The sequence below is a fragment of the Cygnus atratus genome, chromosome 6, assembly GCF_013377495.2.
Source record: "Cygnus atratus isolate AKBS03 ecotype Queensland, Australia chromosome 6, CAtr_DNAZoo_HiC_assembly, whole genome shotgun sequence".
NCBI lineage: Eukaryota > Metazoa > Chordata > Aves > Anseriformes > Anatidae > Cygnus > Cygnus atratus.
This window is the reverse complement of record NC_066367.1, coordinates 33,610,137-33,626,471: the sequence shown is the minus strand read 5'-3', so window position 1 is coordinate 33,626,471 and position 16,335 is coordinate 33,610,137. Positions and strand designations below refer to the sequence as shown.

General features: G+C 37.0%; 1 protein-coding gene across 1 annotated transcript in view; it reads left to right on the top strand.

Moving 5' to 3' along the window:
- DARS1 (aspartyl-tRNA synthetase 1) overlaps positions 1–13,011 on the top strand; it is a 38,722-nt gene extending 25,711 nt beyond the window's left edge. Inside the window, exons 8-16 of the mRNA XM_035556159.2 lie at positions 2,596–2,707; positions 4,688–4,822; positions 5,976–6,123; positions 7,102–7,248; positions 8,248–8,290; positions 8,945–9,025; positions 9,681–9,792; positions 10,688–10,759; positions 12,590–13,011. Of these exons, the coding sequence (XP_035412052.1) occupies positions 2,596–2,707; positions 4,688–4,822; positions 5,976–6,123; positions 7,102–7,248; positions 8,248–8,290; positions 8,945–9,025; positions 9,681–9,792; positions 10,688–10,759; positions 12,590–12,681 (942 nt within the window). The 3' untranslated portion in view covers positions 12,682–13,011. The remainder of the gene's footprint in view (positions 1–2,595; positions 2,708–4,687; positions 4,823–5,975; positions 6,124–7,101; positions 7,249–8,247; positions 8,291–8,944; positions 9,026–9,680; positions 9,793–10,687; positions 10,760–12,589) is intronic.
- Positions 13,012–16,335: the final 3,324 nt, after the last annotated feature.

Below are 16,335 nucleotides of genomic sequence, written 5' to 3'. Positions count from 1 at the left end.
TTAGAGTAAACACTACAGGAAAAGAATGCCATAGTGAAATGTTGTTTGAGGCAAAGGTAAAAATCGATTCACTTTGACAGCTGTCTCTGCCTTAAGATTGTTATGTTTGCAGCTAAGTGTGGTATCTCAAATGGGAACTGTTACCTACCGCTATAACCAGACCTCATAACACACATACCAGTGCCTCAGTTAAAGACAACATAACAGCATGAATTATTTTCTTCAGATAAATTCAGTCTCTTTTTGTGCCAAACAATCCAGTGCTAAAGGACATAATTAAATCTGAAAAAATTTGCTTCATATAGACACATACTTAAAATCTTTGGAAAGTTGTAGTTTGAGGTCACCCATTTGACTCTACTGCGTGCTGCTGGATGCAGTTCTTTAGGAGTTTATCTCAAATGTTATCTTGGCCTGTTTAATTCTTGCAAGGAGACTGCAGGATCATATACTCAACAGTTACCCTTGTTGGCAATCTCTGAATGAGCACCGATGCTCAGCTACCTTTGGTAGTAAGAAGAGCGGTCTTGTGAGATCTAATTTGAGGTGTGGAGAATTGCTGCTTGTTCTTTTCTTGGTCTATATTTAAAGAAAAAAGCTTCAGTGTCCAGACCAGTGAATTTGGCTCCTTTCATAAACACTATTTTTGAAGATAATTTATTGTTACAAATGGGATTGGGAAGACAATGTCTTTGCTCTGCATCCTCACTAAAGCAAAGAGTTGTTACTACCTGGCAAAGTATTGTTAGTAGAGGTGTGTTAGTTATTTACCAGCCGTGTTTCTGTGCACACCTCTAGGCTTCAAAGCAAGTAATCGCTCTCAGATTGGGCTTAGCACATCACCATTTCTCTTTTCCCTGAGAGTGTATACCTTAGCATGGAGCTGGTGCTGGTTCATCAGGATTGTTGATCAGAAGTCGTTGTTACTGTCCTACTTCAAGCAATTGTTGCACGTTTTGTTTCTTACCTTTTTTTTGAAATTTGTCTACTTTATCAAAAACTGTATTGGTGACTGTGTCATGTGACTGTTTGGGTTGTAATCTCTTGTAAAATCTTTCAGCTTCTACATAGGAGATGGTTGAATATATACGCATATATGAAATGTGTATTCATTATATCCCTTTGAATCATTTGGGTGCTTTGATATAACACTGCCACAAATTATACACCCAATTTGGGCTACCTTTCCTGTCTTAGCATATGTCTGACTCTGGGAGACCCGTGGAAAAAGGGTGAAAAAGTTTGAGGGTACTTCTGTAACTGTTGCTCAAAACCTCATTTCCTTCATTTTGAAAGTAGTGGGAGTAGTGGCTGTGGTTAATGCTATCAGACAGCGAGAGCTGCTAGCAATTATTGACTAGGCTCAGCCCCTTACACTCCTGAGATATCAGTCTGCTAAAATTGCAGATAACTCCAAATTACTACAAATCTGCAGTATTATTACGGTTTTCTTTCAGTTTTTCAGTTAGGTGATATCTTTATCTCGTAGAGATGACAAATGTAGATTTATTTCAACATATCCACTAACTGACTGTCTAAATTTGGGTGCGTATATATTTTGTTTTGACTGGGTTTTTTTGTTTTGTGGTTTGGTAGGAGTCATGTGAAAAAGCCCACAAGGCTCTCCTTACCCTAACTGACAAGTAGGGTACCTTGCAGAAAGGAGAAGTAAACAGTGCTGTGACGCAGGTTGTTGTAAAGAAATGTTTTCTAAGTTGTTTGCAGGAATTCGTTAGGTTCTGTATACGCGTGTAGGTTGCTAACTGCCAGTTCTTAAATGCTGCAAGCACAAAATCAGATACGGGTTCAGTGCTGACGTGTTGCAGTGTTTAGAGCATTTGCTAAGGGATTTTTTTTTTCACACTAAAACCCAAGAGTGTTCAAAGAAGGTTTAGTGTAGATATTTGTTAACCAGATAAGTGGCTTACCTGTTTCATATGCATAAACAAGTAGAAGCTGATCAGCTCAGGTTTTCAGCTAAATGTACTTCTGAAGTAAATTTTGGAAAGACAGAAAAACTGCAGTTCATGTGATCAGGTGCTACATGGACTGTTAAATGCTGCTGGGAGCTCAAACCTTCTTTTGAGGATGTTTTTGTGCCTGTGTCATATGTGGTTAGCATGTGACTGGTTTTACGTGACAAACATGTATTCTGGAGTCTTCAATAGGCACAGACATTTTGACCTTATGTAAGTAAGGGCTTTGCTCTTATCACGCATGGTATATTACTGCAACTGTTCTAGTTCAGTGTGCTGAAAGCTTTTTAATAGGTTTAGTGTTTTTATTCAATTTTTTTACTATAAAACCTTTATTTGCAGAAGCATAACTTATAAATCAGTGATTGCTTAAATGTTGAATTGACCATAGTGCCTCCTTTATAACTGAATGTGCTGTAAACTGAAATGAGGAGTTTCTGTTGTTTCCATTCCTATTTCTTCTCGTGTAATAAATAATAATTAAAGTGCACTTTTCTCTGTTTAGGCAAATACAACAACCTAAGAGAATAAATGTAGCTTATACTGTCCTGATACCTGTCTGTAAGAGTTGGGAAAATTAAACTAACTTAGGATTCTTTATTTTATCTTCTCTTTATAGACCTCCACTAGTCAGGCAGTCTTCTGCCTTCAGTCTGGTATTTGTCAGCTTTTCAGAGAAACTCTCATTCGCAAAGGATTTGTGGAAATTCAGACTCCCAAAATCATTTCAGGTATTGTATATTTGATCCAGAAGCTACAGATCCGCTTCCTTTATATTTGCTCAGTGTACCTATCTGCCAAAAATTTGGTAACTTCTTTGTTAACAAAAAGATAAAGTTGTATTTCTAATTTAGATACAACGTAGCAAACAAAGGAAGTATGGAAGTTGTTCTTCATTCTTCTCCTGACTTTGGATGCTAAAAGATTGACAAGACAAATACTACATATACCTGATTTACCTACTCGGCAGTACCTTTAAAGTTTTAATTTGTTTAAATATGGATTCCTGATCATAGGCATTGTTCTTCAGATCAGTCTTCTTAGTTTGAGTCTAAAATTCCATTCCCAGTATTGAAATAAATTCTAAATGAAGACTAAAAGCAGCTTGCATCATAAAGAAGCTACAACACACCATGGTATAAGATGATGGCAGTGAATACAGTGTGTCACTTCTGTACCAATGAATATATGGCTGAATGAAGGATCAGTAGTATCATTTTTCTGTTAGTATGGTCAAACAGTTTTAGCCTGACTAAAAGTCTGGCAGTGTTGATTTTGCTTCTGATTCTGTTGCTGATCTCTGCTATATTGTCAAAATCTCCAATTTACGGGTGGATGTTTTTTCTTCCATCTTATTGGTGTGCTTTGAGGTGTTACTGATGTCACTAAGACACACGACATGTAAAATGTTACTGGAGGGCAGAATGTTTGTATTATTCTCATTGTGTGTGTTCATTGTATGCATTCCTTCTGCCTACTGAGTTTTATACCTCTGTATTTATATTTTTGGAGACAGCTCTTGATTGAGATGAAACCAGGACTTTTTAAGAAAATTAATGCACTATTCTTACAATGTGGAAAGTATCACTGAAGATAGGATAACTTTTTTTTCCCTACAGAGACAGTTGAAATATCATGAAGTGTTAAAGACTCCCAGGCAGCCAGTTTATTTATGTAGGACCTTTGAGGAAGTGTGCTATTCTTACTGTGCAATGTACCATTGAAAGCAAGCAAGCAAGCATCCTATTGTTTGAATGAGATAATGTTTTGCAAAAATAACTAAGTTAAATCAATGCAGTCCTTACTAAACTTCGAAGCTACATATCATAGCTGTTTTAAGATTTGAGATTTAAAAGGTTACCTGTATTCAAAAATAACGAGTCACTGAAACTATTTCAGTGGGAGTAGTGGTGATGAAAGAAAAGAAAAATTAATTATAGTGGAAGGGCTAGTAATAATAGTAATTAGCACTTTGTTTAGCGTTATCTTAACGTAAGAATCTTCAAAGACTGTTAAGTAATGTTACTCTCTGATGCGCTTTTGTCAGTATGGTAGGCAACTGTAACTCTTATACTACAGGCTGGGAAATGGAAATTGACTCAGCTTTGGTAGGCACTTCACAATGAGGGGTTCAGATGCACGTGTTCTTGGCTAGTGTTCTCCTGGTAACTTTCTGTGATAATTGTCTCAAACTGAGAGATAGCTTTATACCTTTGGCAGATGTCCTCTGGTAAACCTAGTTTGGGCTCTGAGATACATTAGTACCTTCAGACAACTCAGACATTTGCCCAGTCCTCTGTTAGAAAGGCCGGTCCTGGCAAAACAGGATGTGCCTCAGATCTCGGCCTCTGCAGTTAACTGTCTTTGAAGCTTGCATCGCGGATAAAGACTGGTTTCTACAGAAATGTTGGGCTGTAAGTAGATGTGGTGTGGTACAAGCATACATTCTCTGCTGTCCTCACTAAAAGGTGAGGGATGGCTGGGAATAGTAACATATTGAACTATCCCAACTCAATTTGCAGATTTGCAAGACAATGTCTGACAGTCCTGAGCTGCAAAGCTTCCCTTAGCATTAAGAAAGCGTATCTTTTTCCCTCTTACATGCTTTGTAGAAAAATCTCCTGCTTATCTTTAAACATAAGACTATCAGTCTACCTATATATTTTTTTATATTTTTATTTTAATAATTACTGTAAGCACTTGCTTTTCAGCTGCCAGTGAAGGAGGAGCCAATGTGTTTACTGTATCATACTTCAAAAGCAGTGCCTACCTGGCTCAGTCCCCGCAGCTGTACAAGCAGATGTGTATATGTGCTGACTTCGAAAAAGTTTTCTGTGTTGGGCCAGGTAAGAAAAACATTGGCTTATCCATATTATAACATTTGCAGTGATGGCTTTTAGCAGTTACAAGTAAGATACCATGTAACTTGAAAGCCTTGAATGCTTTCACTTAATATGGTTTCACACACGGAACACAAATTTCAGTTGGGGTGACAAATGAGAATAAAGTTGACGGGGAGTTTGCTGAAGTAAAACTAAGATGCTGAAATACAGATGGAATTGTCTTCTCCAGTGCCTGCTGTTCTCTGGGGAGAAAGAATAGAGTTGCACTGGAAGCTAAAAGTATGATGGAGAACTTGGAATAACACTGCAATTACTGAAGCCATGTTTTCCTATTAAGCATGCTTTAGTTGCCCAGTAGTAAGCAGCTAAAATAGGCAAGCAAAGTTTTAGGTACTTCACATTCCATATTAACAAGTACTTATCCCATGCTCTTGTGTATGTACCAAACAGCATTATTTAGAAAATGTGTACTTGTAACTGGGCTGTCAGTAAATAATCCAAATTTAATATTTCCTTGTCTCATGCTATGTCTTTCTCATAAGCTGATAGGATGTTGCCTTTTTAGGTAGTAACAAAGCATCTTTTGCTAAGACATCAAAGACAGGTTTAAAGATATGTAAAGTGAAAATGCTGGAAAACAAATCAGTAACAGCATGTAAAACTAAAAAAAAAAAAAAAGCAAGTAATTCACAAGACCTTAAATGTCTCATTAATTACTAACACGAGTCGTGTTTTTTAGGAAGGCATGTTTATATATCAGACTCATATACCTGAAAAAAAAAAAATCAGAACATTCACACGCATACAAGTATGTTTCCTGTGAAAAAGGTAGTTTTCAAATCTGAGAGTTCTTGTGTGTGCCTGAAGGCTTGTCTGTTTTTCCCACTTCTGTTTGTTAGTGTGACGAGAGGTACTACCTCTCTGCAAGTCTTGTCTGTCTTGTATCCTTTGACCACCGCAGCTAAAATAATGCTGTCACTGCCATTAGAGATGATGCTTCGAGGCAGCTAGTTTTATTTTTGTTTCTCAGTAAGAATTGTCATGTCTAGAGACAGCATTGTCTGTGGTCCAATTACTGATGTTTGTTTGTCCATGTTATTTTTTCAAAATGGAATTACAATTTCAGGTCAGTTAGAATTTCTGTTTAATTTTACAGTTTTTAGAGCTGAGGACTCCAATACACACAGACACCTGACCGAGTTTGTTGGTCTGGATATTGAAATGGCTTTTAACTATCACTATCATGAAGTGGTAGATGAGATTGCAGATACCATGGTGCAGATATTCAAGGGACTTCAGGAGAGGTAACGAGAACATTTTCCATTTCATGAGCAACTTCATTTGTTTGAAATCTCTTGCACTGTGGTATCAAATGGGTAAGCATTTTGTCCTCAGCCTGTCAGATAATCAGTCATTAGTAACCTGATTTACAACAAGAGAACTTCAAACGCTGTTTTGCTCCTAACCATTTCTTTGTACCCGACTTTAAAAGTTTGCTAAAACCATAGGCCAGTAAATTGTCTGTTTTTAGCCAAACTTGAATTTCCTACAGTATGCCAGTTTGTGCCACAAAAACTTGCTGTTCATTGTTGAATGGGCTTCCTAATACAAATGATCCATCATTAAAGTAAAATATCCTTCCTGTTGTGCCACTACAGGTAGACTGATTGTTCTGTTTTGAAATTAAGATTAATATTAACTGTTTAAGGTGGCTTTCCTGAATCAAATTTATTGTAACAGCCCGCGTCTCTGCCATGACAGCAACAAAGACTATTCTCCATTATTCATAGGCTAACTCATTAAAAAGCCAGGCCAGAAGTTTAGGAAGTGGTTTTCATTTGCTTACAAGTTAGACTATTTTGCCAGCAGAAATGCAAATCTTTTCATCAGTCTAGAAAGAAATTTCTCTTTTATATTCGAAATAGAGTATTACTTAAATCAAAGGAGAACCCAGCTAAAGATGACAAATCAAAGGGTTGGTTTCTAGATGTCTTAACTGTGAAAATTTGACCTAGTCAATTATTTCTTACAAAAGGAGTAAAACAGAAGTAATAGTAAAATATTAACACGTATATCATTGGATTGCATTAATTTACATGAAACGTTTCCTTGGGATTATACAGAACTTGTCCAGAAGATGCTCTAAAAAAGGTTTTTATGTTGCAAGAGGGACCTCTTGTGGCAGACTTGTATTCTTCTTGTACCTAATAATTATTTTGCATTGACCATACATTTCTTAATTATTTTGTATTTTGCTTCTATCCTTGTTTTCTTCTGTATAGATTCCAAACTGAAATTCAGACGGTGAACAAACAGTTCCCATGTGAGCCATTTAAGTTCTTGGAGCCAACTCTGAGACTGGAATACCGTGAAGGTGTGGCCATGCTTAGGGAGGCTGGTGTTGACATGGGTGATGAAGACGACCTGAGGTACTTTGGCAATGCCCAAATGTGTCAGTCGAACTTAAACCTTAAGTCCTGTACTGTGCAACTGAGCCCTCAAGAAGGAACTGCAAACTTTGAGAGGAATAAACAGCACTTATATCCAGATCTCTTGACAAAGAAATGAATGGATATGGAAGTAGTCCTTTCTCTTATTGTAGGCTATACATATAAACTCTGAGATTAAAAAAACTAAAACTTACAACATGAAGTGAGAGGAACTTGAACCTTCTAAGATCAGAAGAAGCGCTTTTTTTATATAACAATTGCAGTCCTTCATGTGAATTGACATACGTATTTGGATAGGATTAAAAAGATTCTTCAGTCTTAAGGTCTTTCTTTTCAGTAATGCCTTCCCATTTCCTTTTTCCACCTCTGAGGAAAATGGTTAAGCAGTTGATTGCATTCCCATTGATTGGCTTGAAAGATGGTTTTAATTAACTGAGTATATATAAATATTTCTGAAGATGCTTACTATGTTAAAACATTTCTTTTCTTTCCAATAATATATCCGGTACCATTAGGATAATATGTGATATTACAATTAAAGGAACTTTGTGTCAAAGAAATTTCAGTTGTAAGACCTCGCTATAGCAAAATAATTTCCTTGCTAGCTGCTTAGAGCATTTCTCACTGTGTCTAAAAAGAAATCACTTTACAAGATGTATGCCCATATGAAACAGAGTACACAATTATTCAGTAATATGAATACAGTGGCTAGAAAGTCGTTATAATAAGAACAAGAATATTGTTAGGTATCAGTTAATTTAAGGGACTCCTAGGACCCATACAAAGTACTTAGGAACAGAAATAAATGTACTTGATTTTTGAAATTTATTTGCACAATCCAAAACACACAGAAACAAAGAATACATTTTCTAAAGGACAGACTGCAGCAAATCTGTAGCTTGATCTTTTTAGCTTTACAAAGTATATAATCAGTAAAAGTTTAAATCACTTAATTGTAATGGTGATAATCTTTTTCAGCACACCTAATGAAAAGCTCCTGGGACGCCTGGTAAAGGAAAAGGTAATGATTATTTTAGAATAAATATGTTTGTCATTGAATTTGAAGCCTGATATAGTGGAATCACTGGGTACATATAAATGGCTGCTTCGTGTAAAATAATTTTTTACTCACTGATTAAGAAAACAGTATCAACATGCAGAAGTTGCGAAGAATTTGTGATTAGCATAAACATTTCTTAATTGTCTGACTGCATTACAATTTTGTTTTTGCCAACAGTTTTGCCAACATCTACCAACAGTTTTGTCTTATTAATAATCTATTCCAAACCATTTTCAATCTTATTATTTCTACTGAATACACCAAACAGGATAGTACTTCCAAAAAAAACATTTCTTAGGATAATTAAAAACCAGCAGAACAGATTCTAACTAAGTCTTCAGGAAAAAATGAGATCTCGGGGGGGGGAGGGCTATTATTTTGGCAAGACGTTTTGCTGCTAAAAATATTTAAGTTCACAATAGAAGCAGCATTGAGAAACGGATAAATAATATACTACTTTTACTGATAACTCATTTTTGAAGATAATACTGTCAAATTTGTGGAAAGTTATTGGATTTTTTTAAGATTTCAAAGATTCGCTGATTGTGTGGAATATTAATTTGTTCTTTACGTTGTTTTTACTTGTGCTAACTTCTGAAAATCATCATTTTTCAGTATGACACAGATTTCTATATTCTTGACAAATACCCTCTTGCTGTGAGGCCTTTTTATACAATGCCAGACCCAGTAAACCCTGTAAGTAAAGTTCTTTGTCGATGTCTGTGGGGTTTTTTTGAAGTTGAAATTACTCTGTATAGGGATAACTTGACAGAATAGATAAAGTGTTTTTATATGATCTGCTGTAGTAATTGAAATTCTGGTAACAAGAGTAGGTCAGTTGTACGTGGCCCATAAAGTGTTTACAGTTACCCTTCACCAGTGAAAACATACGAGAAAGAAATATATATAGCTGAAATTAGAGGATCTTTACTGAAGAGATCTCCACGGCCACTAGAAGAGATCTCCAGTTCCTCCATCACTAAAAAGAGACAAAAACATTCTTCGAGGGCAACAGACAGTTCAACAGAAATCCACTTTTTTTACATTGATAGAAAATTCCCCAGTTTATTCCAGAATCCAGAGTAAATATCTTTACAGCATCTTTTGCTTGGATTACTGCCTGCAAATGCGATGTCTTTTCCAAAGAGTGTGTGGATGAACTTTGTTTTCTTAAATCGACTCCAATCGAATGAGGGGAGACAGTGTACCCTAATTCTAGGGCAGACTCAAATACATTGCACTGTTACTATATAGCTTTGGATATCTAAGTGAAGTTACTGAGAGGTGTGTATTTGCCACCTAAGGATGGAGCAGCTTTAGACAGGAAATAAACTAATCTTTGTCTTTCCAGAAAAACTCTAACTCTTACGATATGTTCATGAGGGGAGAAGAGATTTTGTCTGGAGCTCAGAGAATTCACGATCCTCAGCTGCTGACAGAAAGAGCCCAGCATCACGGCATTGGTAACAAGATAAACAACTTAAAGCTCAGTTTAAAAGATTATAAATCGTGATTGGATTAGTTTCGTTTAGAGGAAGAATTTGAGGCAGAATTTAATATGTGGCAGTAATGCTAAAATCACAACGCTGTTTCATGCATAATGTTAATCCATCTAATTGTTCAACCATTTTAATCTAGAGTGGTGGTATTAAGAAACTAATTAGTTTCCCAGCAACACCTTGATGAAAAGGGATTGTTTCCAAGCGCTTTAGAGAGGACGTAACACAGGAAATACCTTCAATAGAAGGAGGGTAGGCAAACAAGTCTCATTCTGTACTCTCACAGACTTCTTGTGGAGTACTCCAGCAGAGTGGTTGGTTGTCCCTTTTATGTCTTGAACTGAGAGGAAATAAGCAATAAGTGGTGAAATTTAAGGATAAGGCTGGCTAATAGTAAAAGGATAGAAGAGTAAATTAGGTAGAGATCAGGAATGTAAAGTGTAGATTGAAATCATGCTTTCAGTGGATGGTGAAGTGAAACGTCAAGAAGATACTAGCAAAAAAGGAGTAGCTCCCACTGTAGCAAGAGAGAGAAACAGTTGTTAAATCATTACTTTCTCATTGCAGTTTATTCACAAATTCACTAGTTTTCGTAAATTATGACGAACAGTTAGGCCTAGCTCTTACTCAGTTCTAGAATTCCTTCCCTGATTAAATTATTAACAATAATAGAATAAAATTGCTACAGGCATAACTTCTAGACATTGCTGGGTAATTTATTTGCACTTTGAGTGAAACCCACTGTTAGTTTTTAAGTCACCTTGATAAATTTTTTGTTTTGTTTGCAGTCCCCTAGTCACTTATGTGTTTCTCACCTGTTTAATGAACCCCAAGCCAAATACACCTTTTTCTTGTCTAGATCTGGAGAAAATAAAGGCATATATCGATTCCTTTCGGTTTGGTGCACCTCCACATGCTGGTGGTGGTATAGGTAAGTGTGTTTATTTTATTATATTCTGTGTTAGCTTGACCTTAACTTAAACTGTTTAGTCTCTGTCAGGGTTCAATATAAAATTCATAGTAGTAATCTTGTTAGGAAAATGTGTGGAAATGTTTATCCTGAGGAGTTTAAGGAGAGAAGCTAAACAGTAAGATGTAATGGCAAAAAATAATGGCACAGTGTGCCAAGTTTAAAAGGTAGGTTATCACAAGAGAAAATACACTGATTTATTAGCCTAGCAGGTCACCTTCAAATTTTACCAAAGAGAAAACTGTAAGGAGGCAAGAAAATACTGCATTATGCATGGATATATCACAGTCTACTAATACCAGAAGCTGCTGGTATCTTAATGCATTTGATGAAGCTGTTGTGCAGTGAAGAGAAACAAGTGATTGCTTCTGTCTTTATTCACTGCGATTTGACTGAATGTTACTGATTAACTTTGGCTGATGCTAATAGTTTCTGCAAAGGTATTGATGTCTACAGCCTTCCTGTCTTGGGTGCGAGCATTTTACATACTAAAATGAACAAAGAGTTTTTTCATAACTTAGTGATAACAATTTTCAGTTATAGACATTGCTTTCATTAGCAGAATGAAATCTCTTTATGCATGTGGAAATAAGATACTTTATTAGGTCCTGAGCAATATGCACAGTGATTTCTTTGATTCAGTCTTTCTGCATTTGCCTCACATTGGTAAGGTACGCTTAATATATTCCTGGCACGTTAAGAGAACAACCTCCTAAGTATGCCTTTAGTAAATGTGTTGAAATGCAATATGCTTTTGGGACAGCTGTTTTGAAATACTTAAAAGATGTTAGCATTAGTGATCATCAGCATTTGTAGACAATCCCCAATCATTTAGGCCAGTCACAACTGATATCAAGGAAGCTGAAGCTGTGTCTTTTCTGCAATGTAAATGTTCCTCATCACACATCCCAGAGGCCAGGCCCAAGTATCAGCCAAACCAAAGATGCTGTGAGAATGATCACTGTTCTCTAGTTGTTTTAGCTGGAAATTTTAACACAGGAGGAGTGTGTGAATAATAGGCATCTGGGTTTTAATGTCAGTATGGCTGGGGTGCATATCTAGCCCCATGGATGTGGAAGTCTTCACACGTTCCACGGTATGTGCATAACCTCTGAGGTTTCAGAAAGAAAGAACGCAATGACCAGTGAAGTATTTATTATCATAAAGATATCAGCAAATAGTTACGTGGGTACATACTGCTGAATCTATATTCCTGCACTGTAGAGCATTTGGAATGAAATTCCCCAAGTAGATTTTTACTGTAGTTGCCTATGACAGTTAATGTCTCTGAAGTATTTGGTACCAGCGCTTAAGACTGCTTTGTTCTATCCTTCTGTAACTGTATTCAAGATACAGTTCTCCCAATTACTCCCTTTCCATTTCAATTTTCTGCACCATCTTTCAAGAAAGTCTGAAGTAATTCAAAAGAGAGTTGAGTCTCTAGTACCATTGCTTATTGGTACATGTTTCAAATGAAGCCTGTGTCATGTCAGATGGCACTGTATGTAGAACTTGTAATTTCTGCTTCTAGCTCTTTTCTGTAGTCAGATGTGTTAATGCATACATATCATAGAATCATTTCAGGTTGGAAAAGACCTCGAAGATCATCTAGTCCAACCTTTAACCTAGTACTGATAAGTCCACCACTAGACCATGCTACTGAAGACATCAGTCTTCGGTCGAACTATGTGAGGCTGGATGTAGCTATAAAGTACTTTCAGCTTCTTAAGAGTTTTGAACAAAAGACTTACCATACTGATGTTTTTATTTTATTTTTTTCAATTGATGTAGGGCTGGAAAGAGTAACTATGCTGTACCTAGGGTTGCATAATGTTCGTCAGACCTCCATGTTCCCACGGGATCCCAAACGACTGACACCCTAACGAGACCTTCTGAAAGTTTGAGGTGATCTGCCCTGCGAATATGATTGTGAGCATATCTGTTGCTACTGATGAACCTGTATTGATCTAAGCATTATAATATGCAATAAAAGAAGATCATCTCATTTGCTAAAGTGCCACAATAATTTTTTTTTTATTCTTTGGTATTTATTTAAAAAAAAAAATATTTTAACAGATCAAGACTTTGTATTGGCAACTGCACATTTTTAATGAAAATGTGATACTTTGAGCTAGTGTTCTAGTGTCACATTAAATTGTATCAAGTTTCTAAACATTTAAATAAATTATGCAATAAAAAATCTGCATTTTTAACTCATGTCAGCAAGATTGAGTATTTTGGAGTACAGAAGTGACTCAAAGCTGAAATAGCTGAATGCTTGCAATTCAAAAAGCAGGAGGAAACCAGCCAATTGTTAATTTACATGAGTATTAGGTAGAGAAGCAGGTGAGAAGTGGAACATTCTTAACAAAAAGTCTTAACAGATTGCAATAAATCTCTCAAAGTAAATTAGATACAATATCTGTCTTTCTGGTTTTTGCTTTATATCCTCACAAGATAATCATGAATCGTTAACGTTGTTTTGAAACAAACAAAACTGATGCAATAACTGTCCAAAGTTTAAATTTATTTTTTTTTGGAAGTTGTATAGAAGTCATGCCCATTCTTTATTTTATGTTACTACTTGAGACTGGATAGGAGGTTATATACATTCATGGGATGCATGAGGGATATATAATCTCAGAAAATTAATGGATGGTGAATTTGAGAGCAGGTCACATGTTTGCATGCCTCTATGATAACTAAGTAAATCAAGGAGGATCCCATGTATCTATTGCCAATGAAACGAAAGGAAATAATGTAAGCCAACCTATTTTAGTTTTTTTTTCCATTTATAAATGCCACAAACTGTTTGAAAGTTGTACATCTAGAGAAATTGGGTGTTTCTGTAAGTCAGAGTACGTCTGAAATTCTAGACATCCCTTTTCTCAAATGAATCACCTCCTTGAACCTCATTTTGCAATGGCATGCAAACCTACTTCTCTTCCTCCTTTTTCCCAACCCCAAAGTTATGCCCTGCATTTTGTGAGGAGCCACTGTGTTTGGAACTTTCTTTTATGTACTTTATCTGATGGTTGTTTTTCAAATTTAAAGCATTTAAGCATTGATACCAAAGAACAAAGGATTCCATTCCATGCTTGGGCCCTGCAATAGTCTGATTTTCGTACATATCTGTGACTCCTGACTTAATTTTTGCTTAACATTTTCCATGCTAAAGAGTTTTCAGTAGGAGGTGTAGTTTAGACAGTCTGTGTTACTGTTGCTACCTTGATTTTTAAATGTCAGAGAAGTCATATATCGGTTATGCTACAGAAAGGTCAGTGAGGCTGTGTATAAGTTGTGTAGAATTTCACAAAAGGGCAAATCATCTTTTGCAGCTGCCATTGAACAAGACTTAATTTTCATGTTTTGTGACAAGTTCTCCATTATAAAACAATCATTTTAGGAATACTAAAGGTCAGTTTGGTAAAGTACTGGAAATGTAAAAGTTAAACTTTGTTTAGAAGTCACACAACTCAAAGAATAACACATCTTGCAGCTTTGCTTATGAGTGTTATGCAATTAATTTACCATGGAATCTTCCCCAAATTATTTACTTTCATTTAAATTGTTACAGTGTACCCAGTTGTGCTTTACAAAGCTAAGTGGCTTATAAGTACAGCTTATCTTCACAGACTTATTACTGATGAATCCAAGTTTCAAAACAGTTGTTTATTCAGCTAAGCCAACTGGAATTAATTTAATTACTTTTGTTCATACAGAGTTGGTAATATATTCCAGATTGGAAGCGCTTACTCCTAATAATAAGCAAAATTACTAGCTTCCATTTCATGCTAACAGAAAAAATACTCTGAGAATTAAGTTCACCGCTCTAGATGCGGCGGCAAGTTTTGTACATATGCTCCTGTAACAACTGTGCTTATCCCAGTTCTGTTAAGAGTTATTCAAGCTCATGTTTTAGTTTGATTTATTCACAGTAGCTGCAAAAGAACTCGAATTTGGCTGGAGGCCCTGATTCCTTTGTATGCAGAATTTTTTAATGCAATTTTTCACAGCTAACTGAGAATAATTATGATCATAAATCAAAATGCAAAAATGCATTTGTCCTGGATGTCATTTAAAAAGGATACGTCAGTGCTGCACAGTGTTAGAATTTGGTTAAAACTCTCCAAATCGTAATTCAGAACTACGTCTTGTTTTGATAGGTAGCAATCGTGGTTTGATAGTTCTGGAAAACCTGTGTAGTTCTTTATTTCCACTATTTCTAGCTGTAAGTTAGCATTTTACACAGTCCCAGTTGCTGCTGCTTTTCCACCAGTTAAGATGATTTTTTTCTTTCATGATGTACAGACGAAGATAATTATTATGGTGCAATTTTTTAAATACTTAGGAATAAAAATGATATAGTAAGGGATAGCCAGGGAGTCTTTGGTTATCAGCTAACACCAGAAAGCCTTAGTTTACTTCTGCAGTTTAACTACAACATTTTCCTGTGAAAACCCATCTGTGTTCAGCAAGCTGTCTGAATCTGCCCACCAGGAGGGAGGACTTGGGCTAGTTTTCTGGAAGTTAGGTGCAGGACTGATGGCCAGTGGCTGTGCGCTGCCATTGTGGGGTAACCCCAGGAGGCAGCTAAGCACCACGCGGACTCCCTGCTATGTGAAAGCAAACTACGGCCTGCGCTCTGCTGCCAAAGGGATGGAGAAAAACGCACTGGCGGATCAGTTGGCCACCTTTGACTCCGTTTCATGCAGGAGTTCCAGCATGTCTGGTATGACAGTGGTTAACAGGGGCGTGACTTCATTCATAGTCCACTGTTAACCTCCAGCCTCTATCAGACTCTTGCACTGGCCATACAGGACTGGGAAGGACAAGTGAGTCAAGGAATCAGCTCCTGGATGCGACTCAGGGAGCCTTGGAGGTGTGATGCTGGTGCACCATCGTGGGGGCCACTGGTACCCGCTTTGGTTCTTGCCATGCAGCAACCCCGCAACAGAAGGATCCTTCTCAAGGCTGGATGAGGTAGGCAGCTGTTTATTCTTGTTTGCACCTACAGCAGCTATACCAAAGGCACACTCATACCCCTTTGGATCCTTGAAGTACCCTTTTGGGATAGTGCCAGGGATATGTGGGGCCTCCAAATTGGCCACAATAGGGTGCTTTTGCCACTTGTTTCCCATCAGGCTCACCTCAGCTTCCAACACAGACAAGTGTGATCCCATTGTCACTCCAGAAATCCAGCCTCTTGCCCAGGCTATGTTTCAATGCCTGTTAGAGGTGTGATCCTACTGCAAGCTGGCACGGTCCTTCGGCGGTGCTAGGTGTGGAGTTGGAACCCACGTGGACAGACATCCATTGCATCAGTATCCAAAAGAGGAGAGGTGTCCTTGGCCCATCTGCTGGTTCTGGGGAATTGCTTGACAGCAGCCGGAACAGTAATCTGCTTGGACGCATCCACTTTAGCCACTGTCTTTTCCCTCTAAGTGCTGATCTCCATTTTTTATTTATGTACTTATAAAATAGGCATTGATTTGGTTCCACCCATGATTACAAAAGTTGCTAAGCTTGTTCTTTTA